Here is a 24,993-nt window from a genome sequence, read left to right on the forward strand (position 1 = left end):
CTTTCTATTCAAGTATACTTTTACTTTCATAAAAGTTATGTGATTTCAGACAAAATATTATTAATATTTTCATTAAGAAAGCCAAATATTAATCAGTATAAAAAATAAAAAAGATAATCGGTGTAAATAACAATCAAATTATGATATTATTTTCAAAAATTCAAACTTTGTGTTATACAAAAAGAAAATTTATATTTAAAATATTTTTTTTTTTTTTTTGTATACATATCTTAAATAAAGAAAATTAAATATTAATAATTATGAAATTAATTTTGTTAAATTAAAAATATTTGTTGTTAGCAAAATTATGTAGATAACGTATGTCATTAATTTATATAATTTGGTGTGAAGTTAAAAAAAAATAATTCTGTAAATATATTCAACTTTTAATTATTTGTAAATTATAAAAAACATTATTTCGCGAAAAAAAAATAAAAATAAATAGCAATGTAAGGATTTATTAGAAAAGCAGAAAAAAAAAATATTAATATTAATCAAAAATAAAGAAAAACATTAATTTTTAAAATAAAAAATTTTGTTATTTAATTTTTAGTTTGATAAATTACAATATTACTTAAATTTAATAGACATTTTGAACTTAAACTGAAAATACCTTGTTAATTATGGAATATTATTGTTAACACAATGGAAAAAAAATGGAGATGAAAGTCTAAATTAAATTTTCATTAAAGATAAACATATTAATTTTATAACAATCCATTCACTTTACAGAATAATATTACTATGATAAAAAATGAGAATCTGGAGTAATATTCCAGTATTAACTCCAATATTTACTGATCATTTGAATAAAATAAATGTAAGTTATTATAAAACAAATATAAGGAAGTAAAATGAATCATCTCAATTTTTTAGAATGCAGCAAAACCATCGTTCAGATTCATTTTGTATGTTCAATAAACGATCTCTTAAATCTTGTAGAAATATGCTTATAATTTTCCAATTTTTTAATATTCATACATTGAAATTTTTTTATTTGCACATTCTATTATCAAATGTATTTAATAAATCAAATTTTCACAAAATTTAATATTCTTAATATTCCACATGCATGATTTCGCACTATATCTTATCAGAATAAAATTCTAAATTTCTACAATGTAAAAAATAAATATTGTTTTAAATCCTTTTTAAATTATCAAAGAATAACAGATATTAAATTGAAAACTAAAATTTTGCTGAATAATGAAATTAAATAGCCATTGTACACAAGTTTTGTTTTTCTTTTCTTTAAAACCATAATTTGAATTCAAGAAAAACAAAAATCACGGATATTATATACAAAATATTAAAACAAAAATATACAATAGAACGCTTAAACAAATGAATAAACTAAATGTGTAAGCTCATTCAATAACATAACAATAATAATATGATGTTTTGCTTTACTGCTGTTAAAATTTTCAAATTGAATAATTCAAAGTTGTCTTCTTTTTCTGATTCCTGGTGTTTTTCATTCTGTTATTTTTTGCATTCATTGCAATTATTGCAAATACAATAGAAAATTTCCAACATACTCTTACACTTTTATATAATTTATGTACAAAAACATACATACATATATGTGTAGGTTATGTATGTATCATATATTTCAAATCGTGTTCGTATCTTAGAAATCGTAACAGAACTCGAGAACATTACAGTTATTTCATTAAAGTAGATATAACTTTTATATCGTTTTTGTTTGCGAAGTAAAAAAGGGATTAATTAACAGGCGAGTCAAAATATGAGGAACATTTAAAATAATTTGATTTACAAAGTCAGGTACGAGTATAAAAACAAAATTTATAAAACAAATTTTTTAAGGGAAAGGATTATTTACGAAACAATAGCTTTAAAACCGTTATTATGTGATCAAGTTATTTGTTATTCCGTCATTTTTTTCTAAATTTATAAAATAAAATGATTTAACTAAATACGATATGAATAATTTAATTTATTTATTATAAATGATAATTTAATTTATTTTTTTCAATTCAAAATTAGAGTTGCTACTTGAAATCCATAAAATCCATAAAGTAATATAAAGAAAAAAAAAAGATTTTAGTGAGGTCCAAATACGAACACATAAAAACATCAAAAACTGATTTTAAAATTACAAAATGGACCTAGTTTTCTCCATTGGGATCAATATGGCAGCATTTAATTAAATCAAATTAATATGTCATAAACTTCAAAGTTTATTATAAGACCTACTTTAATAAAACGAGATTTTTTAAGATTTTGCTTAAAAAAATTTGCAATTTTTCTAAATAAGGCCCGCTGTTAGAGGTTATGGTTGTCAAACCGTCTTATTAAGCTGAAATATTTTAATAAATGTTCAATACTTTTTTTGAAATGAATTCATTTTATCGAAGTTTTAAAGTTATTCAAACAAACTTCATAAAATTTTTAAGAGAAACTTAAAAAAAAATCTCCCTTTTGTCGATAAAGTATATACAAACATATGTATATAGAAATGAAAAAAAAAAAGAAAGCTTGCAATATAAAAATATTATTCTCACTCAGTGTATTTAGTGATTTCTTTCAAATAGGACATAAACCTGTTGTCAAATTTTTTTTGTCAAATTTATTATTCTTAAACTAAAAAAAAAAAAAACTAAATCTTTTTCGAAAATAGAGAAGGAATTATAATGTCTTTTGTTGCTGTTGGACCAAACTCAACCCGGCTCATATGTCCTGTATGTAATGCTCATGTTTCAACAACAATTGAACGTAAAGCAACTTCGAGGACTCATACTGCAGCATTACTTTTATGTCTATTTTGGTGGGTTTTTCTAATATACATATTATGTAAATTATTTTAAATGATAGAGCATAATAGCATATATATATTTATTTATCTAAACTATTTTTATTATTCTTAATAAATTTACCTGCTGGTTATGTTTTTGTATACCGTATTGTATGAATTCATGCCGAAATACAAATCATTACTGTCCTAATTGTGGTACATTCCTCGGAGTTTATAATCAATAATAATAAACCAGCATTTAATCAAGAAGCAGTGAAGCACATGACCGGAATATCAAAACAAAATCCTATACATATATTAAAATATAAAGTTGTATTTTATATTGTAATTAAAAAAAAAATTAATAGTTTGTAGTCTTATAGAATTTATTATAGAATGATTCGAATTGTGGCAAATATTCAGATTGAGAATGAATAACATGAGAGAGAAATCTATGTAGACAAAACTTATTTCTATCAATTCGGCTATTAAAAATAATATTTACAGGTAATATAAATGTATGTAAATAAAATAATATTTGCGATAAATTATCTTCAATCTAATAAAGTTACTTTTTCATTTCACTCGTACTTAAGATAAGTTTGCAAAAAAAAAAAAAAACCGGTTATATCACTAGATAACGGAATATCAGTATATAACTAGTATCTGGTATTAAATATAGTAGATACTAGAATATCAGTATAATATGAATAATAATATTTAATTTGAATAATTTAGGAAATATTTTAAAAATTTTAGATTAATTCATTCTAAATAAATGCAAATAAATTCTCATTTCGAAAATAAAACAATTGCTAATCCTGCCAAAATTTTCTAAAAATATTTTATTACAATAATTATTACAATTTCTGTGTAATGAAAAACCAAATTATAGAAAAATTATTTAAATAGCAATTTAATTAATATAATTAAATATTATTAGATATAAGAGTTTTTCGAAACTATACAAATGCTTTATAAATTGAAGGAAACTAAAAATATATTTGTTATAAGAGAGCAATTATTTAATACAAAAATTTTATTAACTAATTTAAATTTTGTATATGTGTATACTTGACTATATTTTTATCTATTATATTTTTTACTGATTAATTGTAAATTTTCAAAATCTGAATCAGATATAATTATTATATAAATAAAAGTATGCAGTAGGTAGAAACTCATGCACGCGAAGTAAACAGTTACGAGTATATCAAAAATAAAAAATTGTTATTTTTGATAGCTTTTATCGGGTTATGGAATAAATCTGAATTTTTATACAAATAATACTTACAGTCGTAATATCAATTTTCATTTGCGACAGTAAACCAAAACTATTCCCCTACAATTATTGTTGGTTATACGAGTATAAAGAAAAAGCATTTTAAGTTTAGTAAGGAAATGTATGAGTTTACGCAAATATAAGTAATATGTTCGTCATTAAATTTTCATCATTAAAATTCCCCGAGAATTCGTTAAAATTTATAAAAATTTGTTATATTCACAGACTGTCATAAAAGGATGAGTAGGGTGGAGTGGGGAGGGGGTATTATGGTGTGATTATTCTTTTGCTGATTGATAAAAGTGAAACTTTAAAATTTTTTTTTTACATATAGGTATACAAACTTTTTTTTTTTTGCAAACGTGCTAAACACTAGGGCAAAAGCTCTATGTTAAAACTCACCTCACTGATCAACACTGATCTAGCTTGAATTATTGAATAAAAATAATCCGCATTTTTAGCGGGAGAAACTAATTTATACACTCTAATTAACACCATAATTACACATGATTGTATATATTTATATATGTGTGTATGAATATAAATAATACATATGTGTTTGCTTTTATAATATAAACAATCTGTGTTGAATGATAAAAAAGTTGAAAAACTAAATAAACGTTTTATTAAAAAAGTTCTACAGTCTGCAGTTTTTTTATCAGGAAAAAAAAAAAAAATAAAAACCTAACAAAAATGCATTGATTTTTTTATGGTATGTAGAGTAGCTACTTTTATTTGTAAATTTTGATTATATAAAAGCTTTTTTTACTTATCGCAACTTCGTATTTTAACATATACACATTTATATATTGTTTTCATATCGGGATATTATATAAGGAAAGAGCAAATTTTAAATGATTTTACTTGATATCGGAATAGCACTAAATATTTTATATAATTTAGAAATAATCACTTACGAGCTATGATGTTTGTAGCTTATTATTTGAACGATATACACTAATGCCATGCTGCTTTGCGACGTTTCACTTTCCGACATTTCATATATTGCGTCGCAGAAAAAAATTTTGATTAATTTTACTTTGCGACTTAAAGAATTTTGACGAAATTGACATTACGATGAGAAAAATATTTGCGAATTTTTCTTTTTTTGTTTGCTCTCACAATATGTACATTGTATGTATTGAATGCTGTGTGTATAGTATTAACATTGTAAATACGTTAAAGGTAATTATAAAAAGAGAAATTATATATATTTTGCTATACAAGTTCTTAGAACCAAAAGTGACTTTTTAAAAGTTTTTTATAGGTACCAAAAATAAAATTAAAGCAAAAATTTTTGTATAAATAAATAAATTTATAAAAAAAACTTAAAAATGTTTTGATTAAGAAATGGAACGTATCTTTAATAATATTTAGAGTGCAATTCCATACAAAAAATTTTCTCGAATTGTGACGTTTTGATTGCGACGAATTTTTTTGGGAACTAATTATTGTCGGAAAGCGAGATATTGGTGTACACTATTCCTGAAGAATGTCAAGTTCACGTAAGGTTTAACTTTATGAAGTCGCATATATTTAAGTTTTTTACAAAATAATATATTCGTATTTTATATACTTTATAACGTAAAAAAATTAAGGTGTTTACCAAATCACAAAATTAGACTTCAACTTGTCTTTTTTGAATTAAGTATGTTACTTTTTGCAGAAAATATAGATAATTTAGTAGTATTTAGCAAAAATGTCAAAGTAAATTAAAATTTAATTTGATAGATTTCTACTGAATTAATTAATTATAGCATGCGATCAATTTGAAGTCACGTTAACAAATTACGTTAATCATGCTTACAAGAAGAAAAAGATTATTGTTACTTTGTTTTATCAAGAATGCAAATTTTTGGTTTTTAAAGTGTGATTAGTATAAAAATAATTATTAGCATAAAATATTAAAATTATTCAATAACCTAGGTTTTGATTAATTTTAATATTTTTACAGAAAATGTCAATGATGTAATGAAAGATGATATAGACGTATATATAGATCAGAAATCCGTCTGTGCTGCATTATAAAATCAAATGGAAAAAAATTATATTAAAACATGGAACGTATTTTTTAGTATTTTAAGTATAATTATACAAATAAACTGTAAATAAAATAAAAGTACAGACAATATTTTCCAATAGTAATTGCTATACGCATAAATACAATATTAAATTTAGTATACATAGGTAAATGAATCATAAATTTATGAGTCAAATTTCTTTGTAATCATAATATTTAATAAAGATATATGTATGTACATATGTTCTTATCGTGTGCTATCAGGATGATTAAATTGATAAAAAACAAAACAAACCAAAAAACCAGGTTGAAAAAGCTTTAGAAAATTTTTAGTTTTTTTTTTTTTTTTTAAATTACCTATTTAAAAGTAAGTATAATAGATTTTGTAAATCAGTTTATTGGTTTCTTTAAAAAAAGAACTCCGTTAAAAAATATTTTTAATTTATATTATTAAATTTTTAATTTATTAAAAAAAAATGTCTGCTGTCGGTCCAAATCCAAGTCGTGTTAGATGTCCATCTTGTCATGCTGAAATTACAACAAATGTAAAACATGAAGCAACAACAAAAACACACATAATGGCATTATTATTATGCCTATTCCTGTAAGTACATAGTATATTAATAATATTATGTAGTATATTAAAAAAAAAAAAAATAAATTATTTATATTAATTTAAATTTAGTTTTTCTAATTTCTAATAATTTAATTTACTATTATATAGATGTTGGCCATGCGTTTGTGTACCATATTGTATGGATTCATGTCAGAATGCTAATCATTATTGTCCAAATTGTAATGCATTTATCGGAGCTTATAGTTCATAAAAAATATTATATAACAAAACAAAAAAAAATATAATTTAATAATTTAATTTAATTTAATAATATTTTAAATTGTTAAATTTATATGTGTCATATATATATACATTATCTATAGTGTTTTTATTAAATAGAATAATTTGAATATTAAGTGTATATGTAAATTAAAAATATGAATAAAAATTAAAATATGGACACGTATGCCATATTTTAAGTGATTTAAAATTCAAAAAACTGTTTAATCTTTTAACATGACTTTATCTATATTAGATCAATCAATCATTTAAAAAGTATAAACTGCGTTGTTAAAAAAAAAAAAAAAAAACACCTTAAATTTGTCGTTTATTTATGGTATCGCGAACAAGATAAGATTTTAAAAGCTCCTTATTTATTTGTTCAAAACAATTCTATTATACAAAGTTTAGTTATTTATTCGCTATAAATTATTAAAAATAAATAAGAACGTACATAAGAACTTACTTTAATTGATATGGAAAAAAAAATTTTATAATTAAAGTGAAACGATCCTATAGGTGCATTGACAATTCTTTTTTTCAATTTGGCAACGTTGTATCTACAACAAATAATGTTGTGATAATAGATCTGTCTGGTATAAGGATTAAAACTTGAAAAAACTTTAAAAAAAGAAAATAGTGACGTAATTTCTCGCAAAGGAAATAAAAAATATCTGATTTAAAAAAAAAAAAAAAAATTAACCAAATGGAAAATTTGAAAAAACTCATTCAAAAACTTTATAAAATACGTAATAAATGTCAAATTTCAAAATATTTATCAAATATAAACAATACACACATAAAGAAGAACACATGTTTTGACAGCGAAAAATTTTTAATATACTAAATTTTACTTTATAAAATATTGGGAAAACTTTAAACATTGAGAAAATGAAGACGTCATCATTTTCTCTATTTTGTTTTTTCCAAAAAATATTATATCAGATGCCGTGCATACTAAAACTTTATAAAGTTTTTACAAACATACATATACCAGACACACCTAATATTTTAAGGGACACCAAAATATAACTAAATGTATGTATGTACGTATATATGTACATATATCACGTGAAAATTTGAATAGAACAGAGAGAAAATTTGAATAGAATTTTTTCATAATTTTGGTTTAATTAATATAAAATATTCATTATTAAGTTAATCAATATATAACTTATTTTTGAATTTTTTCTTTATCAAAAGTAATTCTTATAAAAGATAAAGTATAACCATATTTTTAAGGTTTACGTTAAAAAATGGCACAATTGGGAAATGGTTTACGTGTACTCACATTTCGGAACCTTTTGAAATACATAATTATGTACATTTTAAATTAAACACATTTTTGAATTAAATGAAGATTATTACTATAACGTATGTACTTAACGTATAACATGTTAACATGGAATTTAAAGAAATTTTTTTTATGTATGTACCAATTGGCTTTTGAGTGTAAAATAAATTTATGACATAATTATATAAACCCAATTTATACCGGTATACGAACGGTTATGACAAAACTTTCCGAATTCTGAGAAATGATTTATTATACTAGCTAATTTCAAGACCTTTGAACATCTACAACACTCGACTTTAATATTTAACACTCGATGTTTAATAACTTATTGAATTTACTTAATTATATAGAAATAAAGTAGCATAAAATCCATCGCCCTTTCTTTTAACTTTTCCTAACATGATTTGCATTTAGTATATAATTAAATTATTATTTTAAGTACACATATTTTTATAGAATAAGTGCTATAGTGATATTTTTAATGGTTCCGGAAATTTTGCATCAAAAACCATCAAGTTCTAATTTTTGTTTTTTTTTTTTTAATGATATGAGAAATTTTGTGTCACATCTTTAATATATTAATGTTATAGATTGGAAATTTGCATAATTATTATTATTGGAAAATAATGCAACTTATTAAAAATATCTTGCTCAAATTTTTTTTTGATTTTATTGAATATTTGTTACAAAAACGCAAATTATTGGATATCCGTATATCTATAAAATTAAAGAAATATTGGTTAAGAATATTGTAGTTATAAAAATTTAAACAAATATTTCTACAGGCAAAAATGATTTTTTGAAATATGTAATTTTTTTTCCAAATTTTATAATAAATTCATATTGATCATTTTATTTTAAATAAAATTCAATTGTATTTGATTCATCTTTAGTAAAATTTTATTTAGTGAAAACTACTCAATATCTGCAACCTGATGTTTTATTTAATAAATCTTGTGAAGCAGAAGAGTTTTGTTATTTTGTCAATTCGAAAATTGATAATTTTTCGCGTTCCTTATCTTGCCCGGAATACTTTAAAAAACGCTTTTCTTCATTCAGAATCTTGATATGTTCTTCTGTTGTTACTTTTGTCGACCATCTCTCAGGCATTTGAATATAAATTGATTTTCCATCGTTTTCAGGGTCTTTAATTTTGCATATAACTTCTTTGTTAGTATCATCTTTAAAATAAAATTCTTCTACTTCATATTTTTGATCTATTGTAAGATCTTTAAGTTTTTTGTACCAGTTTCCGGTCCTAGAAGTCTCATTAAGACTTGCCAAAAATTTATCACGATCCTGAAATGAAAAGTCCAATTTTAATTTTATTTTATATGCTGATATTATTAACTTACCATTCTTAATAAGAAATTGTTAAAAACGTTATTTTTTTTTTAATTTATATTGCTTATTATTTCGTTCCAGCTTAAAGAGAAATAAAAATGCATTTCGGTATTTCATATTTATATATGTATGTACATGTTCTAACAATAATTAAGTATCCAGATTATTTTACTAAGTGTCCAGATAAACAAACTTAAGGGTTAGATATTAATTTATCTTTAGTTTTGTTATTGTACTGTAATAGTTTAGCACTTCAGGTTTTTGCATTATAATATTATACTGCACATGCATTACATTTTATATACAAATTATGACAAACAAGTATTGACAAACAATTAATTGATTTTCAATTTACCAACTTTATATATAATAATCGTATATTGTAAGTACCTATATACATACATAACGTATATGAATTCAATAGTATATATATAATTCATATTAATTGTTAATTATTTTGTAATAAAAAAATTATTTTTATTGATTTATTTATCAAATGATAATAGCATTTGATTTATTTAGTTCTTTTTTGTTTTGGAAAACCCTATACATTCACTTTATTCGTAAAACTTATTAAATCATCGATTTAATTTGAAGTGATAGTTTCCTCAATTTTGTTTCTTTGTAGTGAAAAATATTTTTAAATAAATAAATATAATTTTTCGATAATATCAAAAGTTTAAGGGCAGTATTAATTCAATTAAAGTAATAAAATAATTCCCATTTTCTATTAATTGTTTGCATTAAAAACTTGCTATTTACATTTTACTTTTATATTTAGAACGAAAGAGAAATTTTATTCAATTAGTTTTCAAAGGAAAATAGGAATTGAATATTATTTTGATATTAATAGAAATTATTCATACTCTTATCCACTGCATGCTAATGGTTAAATTATGCAATGTTGATAACAAGAAAATTTAATAAACTTTTATTGTGAGATAAGATTACTTTTTGATAATTCCATTTAATATTTTTTTTAAGTGTTTCTGGACTGTTGAAATTTTTTTTTGTTTTTTTATACAAGGATTTTATGTTCATAATATTTACATAATATGTATATACTTGCATACGTAATCTTATTGTGAAGTAAAGTACTTTAACATTTTTTTAAAATTATTAGTTATATGTTCTTTTTTAACTTCACTATCTTATGATATTATTATTTATTGAATATTTTATTTGATAAAAATTTGTTATTCTAAGAAATATGCACCTATATGTATGTATTAGATTGAAGCTAGAGTGTACATAAAATTAGTATTTTAAATATACTTTTCATTTTTATAAAATTTTGGAATGGAAGAAGATTTTTACCGTTAAGGAAAATTTTCATTTTAATTTTTTAACAATGAAATTTTCTTATACTGAATTAAGAATCAAAATTATTATTTATACATAATTAACGTATGTATATTATATATATTAAAATATTTATTACTTCAAATTTTAGTTTTCTAAACAGATAATCCTATATAATACCAGCGATACTATATTAAGTATAAGCGAAATATTCATTCACGTCACACAATACATAATATATGCAATCAGAACCATAAACCATAAAGATTAAAAAGAAAATTAAAAAAAAAATGAAAAACGTTTTCTGTGAAAAAATAACAAATAAGAAAATAAAATAAAAAAATATAATTATATACGATGTATTTTTTAATACTAGTAGAATTTTAAACAAAATAATGGAAAAAAATATAAAGAAAATAAAAATTAAAATACTTATGTTTGTATGTACATATAGAAAAAGTGAAAACATTTAAAATAATTGTTCCTATTATTAGACCGGATTAAATAAGTAAATTACGGTGTAAACGTCATTTTGAAAATTTTATTATTATACTATGTACATATATACTTTAATTTTAATTTTATTTTCTATTTAGTATATAAGAGTTGCGGTCATTAACTTCTACTCATGACCTCTGATTAATTTTGACCTTCTATTTTATATTTAAATTATTTTATGTTACCCATCGTTATATTTATAATTGTTTTTTTTTTTTTTTTTTGTTTTAGATATAGAATTAAATTTCTATTTATCATTTATAGATATTCTATACAAACAATGTACATACATAATTATACATAGCGTGTAATTAAATTTGTAATTTCCTAAAAATAATCATTTGATTTATTTAGTTTTCGCTAAATTATTGTACAAATATGATTTAAAATTTTGAAAACATTCTACAAAAAAATCAATTCGCTTAGAAAAAATAATTAATATTTACATTATATTATAAATTTTAATTGAAAAATTATTTCAACATAAAAACAGAAATAATTTCTAAATATGTTTTTGAATATAAATATAACGATGATCTAAATGTTTTTATAATTACTAGAATCATGCATCAAAATGAATGCAAAACATTTGTTATTCTATTAATAAAAAAAAAAATTTATAAGGAAAATTTCCATGCCTATGAAAAATTAAACATCTTTAGAAATTGAAATAAGATTTCTTTTTTTAGTTATGAGTAGGCGTCCACCATTTCATCTTATCATGTAAAAGAAAATGGATTATTGCCAGAAATATAATTTGGAAATCAAAAAAATATATTTTATGTATAAGTATTTCGTTTTTGTTAGTTTAGTAAATAATCCAATTAAGTAAAAAAAATTACTGTATTTCATATTAGTAAAAAAAATTCTTATTTTAAAACGTTCACAACTTTTTTAACAAATAAAAATTCTAATAATTTATTTTTGTATGAAAAAATTGCGCATATAAATTTATTTATTTTTCTTTTGTATCTTTTTGTTTTTGTTTTATAATGACATAAAATTTTAGCAGAACAAGTCCATAATTAGGACACATAATACAATAAATACATTTTTATTTTTATTAAAAAATTAAATTTTTTATTCTTCATCGATTTCCCAAATTTTGGTATTACAATCTTGACCAGTAGATACAATTGTTCTATCGTTCAACCAAACCAATCCAGTAATTTGAGATTGAGGATGAGCGTTCTTCAATATTGTATGTTTACTCGGATTATTAACATACCATACAATAATATTTGTATCCAATGATCCACTTGCAACCATTGTTGAATTTGGTGACCATGCAACACGATTTACTTTGGCATTATGCAGACCCCATTCTTTATTATGAGCCAATTTATATTCACTAACTTCATATAATATTACTTTCCTGTTTGCATCGCATGCAACTAAATATTTATTATCTGGTGAATACTGACAATCAGTTAATGCACCTAAATGCTCAAGTTCAAGTTTCTGTTCTAAAGTTGTATCATTTAATCCATAAATTCTTAATTTTTGATCATCAGCACCAACTGCTACTTCCAATGTCTCTGAATTGATTGAAATACAATTTGATTCAAATTTACAAGGCAATGTGGATGCAACTTGGTTATTTTTTACAACAACAATGTGCTTTTGACATGCAAGAACAATTATATTTTGTGATTTAAGAACTGCCAAACCACGAGGTTGAGAGGCAAGTTTTACAGATACATCAGTATATGTGTTTGTTTCCACATCAATTTGCCTTAATGAATCATCAATACCGCACGTGTATATGAAATTATCAAAAGAAGCTATACCGTTCAATTGATTACCATGACCGTTTCCACCAACTTTTTCATTAACTCCAGTTTCAGGATGCCAAAATATAACAATACCATCATGACTTGCTGTATAAATGGAACTTTTATCTTCGTTTAAACCTAAGACGGTTATAGGTTTATTATGACCCTTTACAATGCGAAGTGGTTTCTCAGGATTAGTGACATCTAAATAATTTATTTTACCAGATAATGAAATAGAAATCAAATGTTCACCTTGCCACAAGCAGCTTACTTGCTGATCTTCGACATCTTTACCCATAATAAATTCCGTTACTAATTCCTTTGTTTCTACGTTCCACAATTTACAAGTTTTATCTCCAGAACATGTTAATAATTGACTGCCATCTGGTTTCCACGCAACACCATAAATGCCGCCTTTATGAGCCGGACTACCTATTTCACCAACTAATTCTGATGAGGTTCCGTCATATAAGAACACTTTACCATCAAAACCACCTGAAGCGAATAAATTACCGCTTGGTGAATATTTTATAGCCTGTACATATCTTGTGTGATCTGTTTTGGTCATCTTAAATTTGAACGGTGGACCTTCAAAAACTCCAATAGTATTATCTTCACTGCCTGTTACAATTCTAAATGGCCTAGAAGGTCTATAATCTACACTATTTATCGCTTTTGATTGACCACTTATTTCGCCAACTGAAGTACCAGTATCAGCAAGGAAAACGTGCCCAAATCGTTCTCTACCTTCTCCAACAACTACAATTCTTTGACTGTCTGGTGACCAAGCAATATCCTTTATTGGACCACCAAGTGGTTGGAATTCATTTTTTAATAAATGCTCCTTATTTACTGTGTCCCATATGCGAATTTTACCAGATTGATCCCCTGATGCAATATAAAAACCACTTGGTGAATATTTTGCAACATTTACTGCACAAGAATGTTCCGTATACACGTCTGATATTGCTGGATTATCAATATTACGGATAATAACAGAATTTCCGTTAGCATACAAAAAATTTTTGCCTTTTGGATCTGTTCCAAGTACTATAGGTTGACCTCTTTGAGTTCTTGGTAGACTAGCAAAAATATACTTATTAGAAACTGGCATTGTTATTTCTTAATATAGTTAGATGTTCAACGAAAATGACTTTATTTATTTGTTTAACCTCTGATTAGCATAAACCGGGCGACACCCAAATATGGTTACAAAAAAAGCTTGGTGCCTAAAATCACAATTAATTTAATATAAACATTTTCTTTTAGAACTTATCAATTAGAGAAAATTTTATTTTTACTTACAAATTTTCTAAATAACACTTTAAACTTAATAATTAATCAAGCGTTGTAAATAGGTAATTTTATTGCTCTCGTATCTTAATTTCTCATAAGTGGTATTTTCATGACCATATATGTACAATAAATACAAATATACGAACAATCACTCAACTACTATACTTCTACTACTATACGCAGTCTGACTAAAGGTTTTTTTTATTCATTTTTTCATCATTTTCATTTTCGTTTGACAAATATGTCAAAGATGTCAGGGTTGTAACGAAAAAACAAAAATTTATTTTTTGTTTTTTATATTTTCCTCTTTGCAATTGTATCGAAGCCTAATATATTTACTAACCCAGCATTTACACATACAAGTTACTTGCATGCAAGTTTGTATAATATTAATTGTCAATTAGTTTTTCGAAATGTCAAATTACTTGCTATTATGACGTAGGCGTTTAGCAAGTTAATTTTTGAAAATGTCTTTGAGAAGAAAACAACTAGCTAAGTTTGCTAAATTTAATTTTTTCAAAACAAAATTCAAAAATTTTAAATTAAAAAAAAAAAAAAAAATCAAAGCAACAAATTTTTTTTTGTGAATTTCTCAATATGTCAAATTACTTGCTCAAATTACTGGCAGCAAAATTTTCTTGCAAGTTGAACTGCAAGTAAACAAGCCAGTAGAAATATTTCAATGGGTTAGTAAAATTTTTGTATGTATTGCAACTTTCTTGCAAGTAACTTGCACGTGTAAATGCTGGGTAAGATCAGGGAACAAAAAATAATGCGAAACAATTTCCAAATTTGTATCAAAATTACAAGGAATGTTAGAAGTTATTACATAATAATTTCAACTCAGTTGATTCTACATATTATTTGAATATGTACGCACTTCAATAATATTTCTTTTTTTAATTAGGAAAAATAAAACAGAAGAGAAATAATGGTGGTCGTTAACTTTATTTTTTTTACTAAAATAATGTAAATCAATTTTGACTTTTTCGAATCAAAAATATTTCTCCCTTATGACGTCACATATTGGTAAAAATTTTATTTATTCAAGTGTCATCAAAGAATGTCATATTGAAAATCAAATTTTATTTTTGATGTTATTAAAATTTTTAATTTTTAATGGAAACATAAAGAGGCACAAACTAATGTAATTTTTATTTGGATTGGAATGTCATAGATGGTAATAGAATTTTAAATAATAAATTTAAATGTATTTTTTGTTTTACTTAACTGAAAATAAATATTGACAGTAATAATAAATTTGAACTTAATATATTCATATGGATGTAATGTCGATGTATGAAAATTTTCAAAAAAACAAAAACATATTAAAATTTTTAAATATATTTTTCATCACAACTAAAGTTTCTTAAAATCATAACGATGACCAAGCAGTCGAAATTTAAAGTTTAAAAAGCTTCATGTCAAATTTAAAATGTCGAGCTTTTGAAATCTTGTTATTCTAACGTTAAAATACTGCATTTTCAAAATGATCTCAGTAAAAAAGAATATTTCTTTAGAATAAAATTTTTAATTAAGTACTTTCCGGTGAAGTTAGGCTTTTCAAAAGTCCTAAAAACGCAAGCAAGCTTTTTTGCACTTGAGTTATATTAATTTTAGTGATAACAATAAGTAATATGTACACAAATCTTTTATGTAACCAAAAATTAAGAGTACCTACATATGTACTTGTTAAAAATAAGTTGTGATAATTATGATTGTTATAAAAATTAAATAGGCAAAATTAATGTGTTCGTGTAATTGTATTTAGTGATAAAATACTTCACTTGAATTTAACGAATGAATAAATAATTTTCAGTGTCATTTTAAGTATGGTAATGTACTTATTATACCTATATATGTTTAATATAACAGTTAGGTTTTTATTTGTTTTATTGTTATTTAAACAATTATTGTATTTATTATCTTATCTTTTTAATTTTTGTATAGATTTTTTAACAAAATTCCATTTTATCTATATTTTATAGTAAACGATATTATTCATTAAAATATAATGAAATTGTTTCTCTTTTACAAAGTTGGTCTTTTAAAAAAAAACAAAATAATGTATAATTTTGTTCTATTTTATTAAAAAATTAATATTTTTCAATAAGTACTCTGTACATAGTTGTGTACTTACTCTTCAATTCAATTACATTCAATGTGTATAAGTATAACATTAATATAGTTACACTTGTTTCATATTTTAATTACATATTTACCTAAAAATATATGAAAAATTTGTATTTACAATAATATAACATTAAAAAAAAAAAATAAAAAAAATGTGTTTTTGACAAATTAAATTTTACACAGTTAGAATTTTTTTTTTTAAATAGCTTAAGTAGCATTTAAACAGTTTTAGCCTAGGTAATTGTTATGTCTATTACTAAAAATTTCATTTAATTTTTAATAGCTATAAAATTCCAAATTTTTTCCAAAGCTCAACATTAATTATTTATAATAGTTTTCTTTTATATGTTTCAACAAAGTTAATTGTTTTAACAACCATCTTTGTCATATGCTCCAAGATATGCGTTACAATTTGGACAATAATGATTAGCACTCTGGCACGAATCCATACAATATGGTAAACATACGCATGGCCAACAACTGCAAAATGAAAGTAAAAATTTATATAAAAATTATATAAAACATCAATTAAAAAATACAATCTATATAATTTTAAAGCTGCGTACTTACATAAAACAACATAAAATTAATGCCATAATATGAGTTTTTGTATTAGGCTCATATTTAACATTAGTTAAAATTGTAGCATGACACGAAGGACATGTTATTTGTGATGGTGATGGACCAAGTGCAGGACCTGGTTGCGTAATAATTACAGTAGCTGGTGGTTGACCTCCCATTGTTTGATTATAATTTGGTGGTTGTTGAAAACCAACATTTTGTCCTGGTGGATATCCTGGTTGATAACCCGGTTGATATCCTGGTTGTGGTGGATAACCTGATTTATTTTCCATTTTTCTTTACTTTAGTGTATACGTATATACTTTAAATGTATAATGGTATAAAAGTAATTTTCGTTAAGATATTGTTGTTCTATATTAATGAAATGATGTTTTCGTATTGAATGTTCGTTGTTAACTGAATGTACGAAAAATGTAATCTATAGAGTTGGGGAAAAAAATTATAAATAAATAATTTAATTTTAATATGGGAAAGCTTATCGTAATTATATTGATAAAAAGTGTATGACTAATCATCATATAGGTCTTTTCATATATACCTGTGTGTTTTCTTATCATTTAGATATTATTGTTATATTTATTACTCGTATGTGTTTAGAATACCTTTATTACATTTATATGTATTACAATTAGAATTGGTTATATGAATGTTTTTTTGTTATATTTTGTATATAATGCTAGAACGGATGTGTATACATATGTGTTTATTATAATTTTATAAGAAAATATTAGATTAAAGTTCTCGGGAATATCTAAACTCGTTGTTTGCAATTGAAAATTTTTTCTATATAAAAATTTTTCAAACAGATCAATCGTTTAATAGAAATTTAATGTTTGCAACTGCTATTCAACTACACCTTGCTTGAAGACTCATAAAAGGAACGCAAATAACTTGATTATCAAATTCACCCATTTTACGATTTACGATTTTTATACTATACATATACTTACAAGTTTTATACACATACAATTAAATTTATTTTATCTGTTATATTTTTGTTAGAAAAAGCAACCTTGACATATCCAATAAAATTTGAATAAGATGGTGATAAAAGAAAAATTTTCCTTCAGTTTATTTTGAGATCGTCTGGACTTATGTTTCTTCGAGAAGTTCATCCATAGTCTCGAATATCCTATATATGTTTAAATATTTATTATGTTAAAAAAATATATTTGCAATATATTAAACCTACATACACGCACATCATCTTAGTTCCTTACCTTTATATACAAAATATAAATTAGTTATTTTATTAAATATTTCATTAATAGATTAGATTTTGTTTACACAAGTGATGTATTCTAAACAACTCGGCGGACTCGGAATAAAATATTCAAAACATTTAAAGTTTTAAGTTAAAAGCTTAATTCAGGTTAAATATATGTAGGGTTTTGTATTTTCTAAATGTTTTGGTAATTTTCTAGCACATTATTCCTTGTTTATTTAATACTATACTCGTACAAATAGTACAAAAATAAAATTTCAAGATATTCCATTTCTGTTTGTTAACTTGAAGTACGAATTGATATATTTTAATTTTATTCAATTATGTTTTCTTATAATTTATGAAATCTTTATAATTTATATTTTATGGTTACATAATTTAAATTTTATGATTTCATATTTACTTATTGTGTTCCATTTAAGGGTATACAATAATCTAAAAGTATAACACTCCAAAAGCATAATACTCCCAATTGTATTAATTCAATTATAATTCCATTTTTCCTCCTACAAATGGTATTAAATTTTCACTTTTTTATATGGAATGCCTGAAGGAATAAATACAATGTATATCAATGTATACCATTGAATTATTACACTTGAGTACTTAATTATGATGGCAGCAATGGTATAATTTAGAGATACATAAAACTAGTTTTATATGGTACATATTGCACATATAAGAATTGGGACGAAAATTATATTTAAACGAATTAATGACCGCAAAATCAAATATTTTTCACATGGAATTTCCAAATTACTTCAAAAGAAATTAAAGGAGTTGGATGTTTCTTATCAGTATTGGCTTATCAATTTTGCAAAAAATTTTTTTATTATTTGACAAAAATTTTAAATAAAATATCGCAGTGCTGACAACAATTTGTTTTTTTCTATTACATACGTTGTATAGTAATATTTTTAACCCCAATTAATTAATAATTTTTAAAACTTTCTCATATTGTTAAAATATTGATAAGATTAAGCTTTTATTAATTTGTATAACAATATTTTATTTTTATTATATTGTCTATATGTGCAGTACTTATTTATTACTATTTCAAAAAAATTTAAAAAAAATTTCTTTTGAAAAATGAATACCTGTCTCTAGATTAGTCATGTTGAATTATAAAACAGTTTATGAGCAATGAATGGTTATGGTTTTATAAACAATTAACTTATTACCCATACGTACATACATGATTGTGTGTGAGTATATAATGTCTTGTAATGCGTCTGCATTATACGTTTATTTCTTGCGGCATTCAAATAAAATTTACATATTAAAATGTGGAATATGAAAATTAATGTACAAGTGTTTATAAGAAAAATTTAGTATAATAATTTTAATAATTTCATTTTTGTTATGATATTATTTTTAAAATTAATTTTTAAGTAATCACTTTTGAAATGAAAGTCATTTTCTCATTGAGAATCATTTCAAGCAAAAATGAATTCTCTCAAACGATTCTCGCTTGAAATTCTTTTGATTTTATACAGTAGAAAAATTACTGCAATTCAAAAAATGTTCCAAACGTGTAAAAGTGCTACATAATTGAGAAAAACTTCACTAATATTGGCAATTTTACCGGCATATTTTAATTAGATTGATATTCAATGACAGTATTTTTTTATTCTATATTTTTTAAAGTTACTGTTATCACAATTGAAATTATACTTTCTATTTAGTTTAATCATATGCTGTTATGTATATTATTTATTTATACCTCAAATTTATCATTATTGGGAGTTCCCAGTGATATTTTATTTATAATATCATAAAAAATATTTATCGTTCAATTTAATTTATTAGCATTTAATTAAATTACGCTTGTAAGTATTTGTATTCTCACATCATAAAGAAAAACAAAAATAACAATATTTTAAATAACAAATTAAAAAATTACAGGAACGGAAATACAAAATTTAATTGAAATGTCAATATTTTTAACTATACCTACCTACATTACTGGTAATTTAAATTTGATGTAATAAGTTAATTGATTATTTAGTTATGCATATATGGGAGTAAGTCCAAAAAAGTCATTGTGACCATATTTTATAGAATTTTTATTTCATTTTTGGCATAAAAGCTTTGACGGCTTTTCGGGTTTCTTCGAATGATTTTTTGATGTGGTTTCTCAATGATATAGCTTTACATCTTTCATCAGTTACGTAATTTCAATAACATTTTTGGAAAATGTTATTGAAATTACGTAACTCTTTGCAGGTATCTGCCGTACAATTTTAGTTCAAAATTTTTTTAGCTATACATCTGAGAAATAATCCAAACAATATTATCGAAATATAGTGCAAACGAATATGGCAATATGACTATTATTTTCAATAAAAGCTTCTCAGATGTTATCAGCACTTTAGGTAGCTGGCAAAGAACTTCAAAAGAACTTTTTTAATTATATTAAATTTTCAACTTATAGTTTAATAGTTAAGCACAAACTTTAATGAATAACTATAACTCATTATTTGAAAAAAAACCCAAGCATTCTACACCGACTATAGTATACTCTACCTGCACACTTTACTAATGCGCATAGCTTTGAAAAATTACTAAACATAATATGATACAATTACTTGTTGCGTTACTTAACCCAAACAAACATTCATATATAATTTTCAATAGATTTTAGTAGTTCCGTGTACATAATATATCCAGTACATATGCCTAAGATTGTGATACATGCACTTATACATAAATAAATATTCTATAACCATAAAGTACGCAATGTGTTTTCATTAATTTCAATGGAACGAATATGAAAAATAATGTTATCTTTCTTATCTTACCCAATGACAGCATAAGTTATTGGTATTAAATTAAAAAATAGTTAAATAAACAGAAGAAATTTTATTGTATTTTTGTTTTTTGATTTTGCCAAAGCAATAATAATTTTTAAAAGTCAAGTACTATATTTATTTTTTATAATATAAACAAAGATTTATACATTGCAATTTGAACGATATTACCAAATCTTAACCTATCATTCTATAAATTATAAGTTCCCAAATAGGCTCGACAATTTGGGCAATAATGTCTTCCACTTTGACATGAATCCATGCAATATGGTAGACAAACGCAAGGCCATAATCTGAAAATGAAAAAAAAAAAAATAAAAGTAAATTTTTTGTTTTTGTAACTATAAACTTAATAATGGTAAATTATGTAAAAATACTTAGAATTATTATATTGTGTAATCTTACCCAAAAAGACAAAGTAATAAAGCAAATAAATGTGTTTTTGTTGAAGCTTCATATTCAACTTGAGTAATAATAGTTGCACGACATGACGAACATGTTACTTGAGATGGTCCTGGCCCTACTCCTGGTGTATTCACATATGTTGGTTGAATTGTAACGGTTGCTGATACACCTTGATTTGCATAATTTGGTGGTGGTTGAGAGTATGTAGCTGGAATTCCAGTTGTATTTGGAGGATAAGCTGGTTGTGAATATGTAGCTGGAATACCACCAGCTGGTGGTGGATAATTTTTATCGTCCATTTCAATTAATTATCTTATATAGCTACTTTAATACTTTTCAATTTGAAGTTAACTATAAAAGTGTAAATAATTAACTAAATTTATTCTAAAAATATCTTAATAAATATTGTAGATATTTCAATCGTTTTTAGTTATCAATATATCACTGTTATCAGCTCTTAACAATTTATCAGTTGATAAGAAAATAAAAATTGGTGAATCAATGAATTTAATATAATCATTTTTCAGTTTTTGTTTTTAAGTGTATTTAATTAATAATTGAATTTATATTTTGGTAAAAGTGAAAAATTTTCTTTTAAAAAATTACATATGTTAACAAAATAGATTTCATTTTCAATGTTACAATGAATTGAAGAATTTATAGAACATTTGTAAAATTATTCGTACTAATTAACTTAAAAAATATGTAACCGATTAAATTTATAGTTTATAGAGCACATTTAGCTTTAACAATTAAGTGTAGAGTATTGGTTTTACAAGTCCTTAATCTTAATATTGAAAATGTTCTAATATTTATAATAATTATTTTAATATAATAATTATTTTATCATCAGTATGAAATTTTGCATAAATTTAGGAGAAATTATAAAGAGATAATTTCAAAACAATTTTTAAGTAGGCATGTAGGTATGTGTAAAAATTGAATTGCATTGCTGAATAATAATTTAGTTAGAGCACAAGGACACTGTTGGAGTTTAAATGATCGAAATTTTCAAATATATATATAATAACCGTGGAGATAAAAGAGGACATTTTAACTTAATACAAGTGTTTATTAGATATTGTTTAAAAATTGCATTCCTTTTTATTTTTATACCCGTACGAACGTATGTTCGAAGGGTATACTAAATTTGCCTTACCGTTTGTAACGCTAAGAAATAACGGTGTTAGATATAGACTCAAGTGTATGTTTTTGATCAGCGTCAAATTCTGAGTTGATTTAGCTTTGTCTGTCCATCCGTCCGTCCGTCCGTCCCAACGATAACTCAAAAACTAATTGAGTTATGTTTACCAAATTTTCACAAATGATTTATTGTTGTAAGTGCCAGAACCCTATTTAAATTAGATATGATCTGGGTACGGGTTCGGGTAGCTGGCATACAACTTCAAAATTTATTTGGCTATATCTCAGAAACTATAAAAGTTGTGGTATTGAAATTTCACACAAACGAATATATTAGTAGGGCCAATGTGTCTGATAAAAATCGTTGAAATTACTTGGCTCCTTCTGGTACCTGCCATACAACTTCAAAAGTTATTTGACTATATTTCAGAAACTATTAAAGCTATGGTATTGAAATTTCACACAAACGAATATATTAGTAGGGCCAATGTGTCTCATAAAAGTCGTTGAAATTACTTGCCTGCTTCTGGTACCTGCCATACAACTTCAAAAGTTATTTGGCTGTATCTCAGAAACTATAAAAGCTGTGATATTGAAATTTCACACAAGTGAATATATTAGTAGGGCCAATCTGCTTGATAAAATTCGCTAAAATTTCTTGGCTCTTTCTGGTAGCTGCCATAAAACTTAAATAGTAGTTTGGCACAACCTGTATTTTGAAAAACACATAGTACTGAAATTTTGCATAAATTAATATGGGAATACGGCAACTTAAAGTCATAGTCGGCCCCATAGTTAGTTATGGCACATTAGTTATTCGCACATAGTATAACAAATTCGTACGGGTATCACAGATTTGACAAGGTCAACTCTATTTTTTTTCTCGTTTTCTATAAATCTATAGGCAAATATAAGTCTGAATATGTACTAACATTGAGTAACATTGAATGAAGTTCAAGCATAAGTAACATAATTACGTTATACATTTCCGCAAAATTAGTGATCTCTTCATTTCTGAATAATTTTTGGAAACTTGGAAAATAAATAGTACAGATACATATAAGTTTTTATAGGTACAAATGTACTATACATACACATTGAATAAATACTCGGAATTCTTAACAAAAAGAACTTGAAAAAATATTTGGAATTATTAACAAAAAATAGAAGTAAAATAAATGAGTTGGGGAAACCAGAAAATTAAAGAAAAAAAAAATTAGTATTTTATACCTTCTAAATAACCCATAATTTTTTATTTTTTTTGCTTATTCTTTTGGTGTTGTTTTAAGAATTATGTATGTGTGTGTGGTATATTTTAAGCCACTAATTTATACAGACCGGCTTATTGAAAGCTTAACTTTTTCTTACCAATCCTCCACCATACAAACTCATTTTTTATTTCTAATATTTTTGATATTAAGGAGGGTGTTATATATAAAATGTAAAGCTTTCAGTACGTTTAACGTGTATATATGTATATATGTACATATATGTACAAGTGTGTCTATGTATAATAATTAAAAATTAAGAATTTATTAAAATGAAGCGACATCAAAACTTTATTATGTCAACAATGTTGTTCAATTTTTTTTACAGTTTGATTGTCTATCGTATTAATATTAAAAAGTTTATGATATTAAAGAATTTGTGACGTATAATATTCCATATGAGAAGTGAAAATAATGGTGGTGATTTTGGATTATTTCAAAGTAATAAGAACGTGCGAAAACATAAAAAAAATTTTGTATGATTTTTGCATATATGTATATTATGTAGTTTCGTATAAATATATATGGAATAAATTCTATATTTTTAAATCATGAAAATTTTCAAGATATTTTAGGAAGAGAGCAAATATATCAGCTTCTAAATCATAAGTATATATGTAGGTATATATACATATGTACAAACTCAAACCTTTTATTGTTATTTGTATAATATGAATTTTTTATCAAAATTTGTTTAAAATATGCTCTCATATATAGATATTTAAAACCTATATAATTAACTATGTATTAAGTAACTTAATATACGCATATTAATGTAGTTGATTATACGCCAGTATTTAAAAGTAATTAAATGGGTGAGTCATATATTTAATATTTATTTTAAAATAACTGATGTTTGGTGTAAAATTTCATAAGATTATCAAAAAAAAAAAAGCTTTTGACGTACATTGTTTTTACAATATAATATGGGTATTTCATTAAAAAAAATAAATGAGGAATATTACTGGTTTTTTCATAGGACTCTAATGACGATATATTTTACACACTATTTAAAATAAACTT

The 24,993-nt window shown here is 23.7% G+C and overlaps 5 protein-coding genes across 5 annotated transcripts; 1 reads left to right on the forward strand and 4 right to left on the reverse strand.

Moving 5' to 3' along the window:
* Positions 1-6,419: 6,419 nt before the first annotated feature.
* Positions 6,420-7,091, forward strand: LOC129610055 (lipopolysaccharide-induced tumor necrosis factor-alpha factor homolog). Its single transcript, XM_055522375.1, has 2 exons — positions 6,420-6,661; positions 6,782-7,091. Exons 1-2 carry the CDS (start codon positions 6,534-6,536, stop codon positions 6,882-6,884), a joined length of 231 nt encoding a protein of 76 aa, XP_055378350.1. The 5' UTR covers positions 6,420-6,533; the 3' UTR covers positions 6,885-7,091.
* A 2,036-nt stretch (positions 7,092-9,127) lies between these two features.
* Positions 9,128-9,700, reverse strand: LOC129610082 (uncharacterized). Its single transcript, XM_055522433.1, has 2 exons — positions 9,545-9,700; positions 9,128-9,488 (listed from the first exon to the last, which is right to left on the reverse strand). The coding sequence occupies exons 1-2, from the start codon at positions 9,545-9,547 to the stop codon at positions 9,165-9,167; spliced, it is 327 nt and encodes a 108-aa protein (XP_055378408.1). The 5' UTR covers positions 9,548-9,700; the 3' UTR covers positions 9,128-9,164.
* A 2,544-nt stretch (positions 9,701-12,244) lies between these two features.
* On the reverse strand, positions 12,245-14,574 carry LOC129610034 (actin-interacting protein 1). Its single transcript, XM_055522350.1, has 2 exons — positions 14,414-14,574; positions 12,245-14,337 (listed from the first exon to the last, which is right to left on the reverse strand). The coding sequence occupies exon 2, from the start codon at positions 14,220-14,222 to the stop codon at positions 12,414-12,416; it is 1,809 nt and encodes a 602-aa protein (XP_055378325.1). The 5' UTR covers positions 14,223-14,337; positions 14,414-14,574; the 3' UTR covers positions 12,245-12,413.
* Positions 14,575-16,548: 1,974 nt separating this feature from the next.
* Positions 16,549-17,537, reverse strand: LOC129610064 (lipopolysaccharide-induced tumor necrosis factor-alpha factor homolog). The gene is made up of 2 exons (XM_055522390.1): positions 17,108-17,537; positions 16,549-17,017 (listed from the first exon to the last, which is right to left on the reverse strand). Exons 1-2 carry the CDS (start codon positions 17,389-17,391, stop codon positions 16,906-16,908), a joined length of 396 nt encoding a protein of 131 aa, XP_055378365.1. The 5' UTR covers positions 17,392-17,537; the 3' UTR covers positions 16,549-16,905.
* Positions 17,538-21,300: 3,763 nt separating this feature from the next.
* LOC129610073 (lipopolysaccharide-induced tumor necrosis factor-alpha factor-like) lies at positions 21,301-21,913 on the reverse strand. The gene is made up of 2 exons (XM_055522402.1): positions 21,560-21,913; positions 21,301-21,447 (listed from the first exon to the last, which is right to left on the reverse strand). The coding sequence occupies exons 1-2, from the start codon at positions 21,856-21,858 to the stop codon at positions 21,345-21,347; spliced, it is 402 nt and encodes a 133-aa protein (XP_055378377.1). The 5' UTR covers positions 21,859-21,913; the 3' UTR covers positions 21,301-21,344.
* Between the last annotated feature and the right edge of the window lie 3,080 nt (positions 21,914-24,993).

This window comes from Condylostylus longicornis, unplaced genomic scaffold (genome assembly GCF_029603195.1).
Source record: "Condylostylus longicornis isolate FDR11 unplaced genomic scaffold, ASM2960319v2 ptg000043l, whole genome shotgun sequence".
NCBI classification, from domain to species: domain Eukaryota; kingdom Metazoa; phylum Arthropoda; class Insecta; order Diptera; family Dolichopodidae; genus Condylostylus; species Condylostylus longicornis.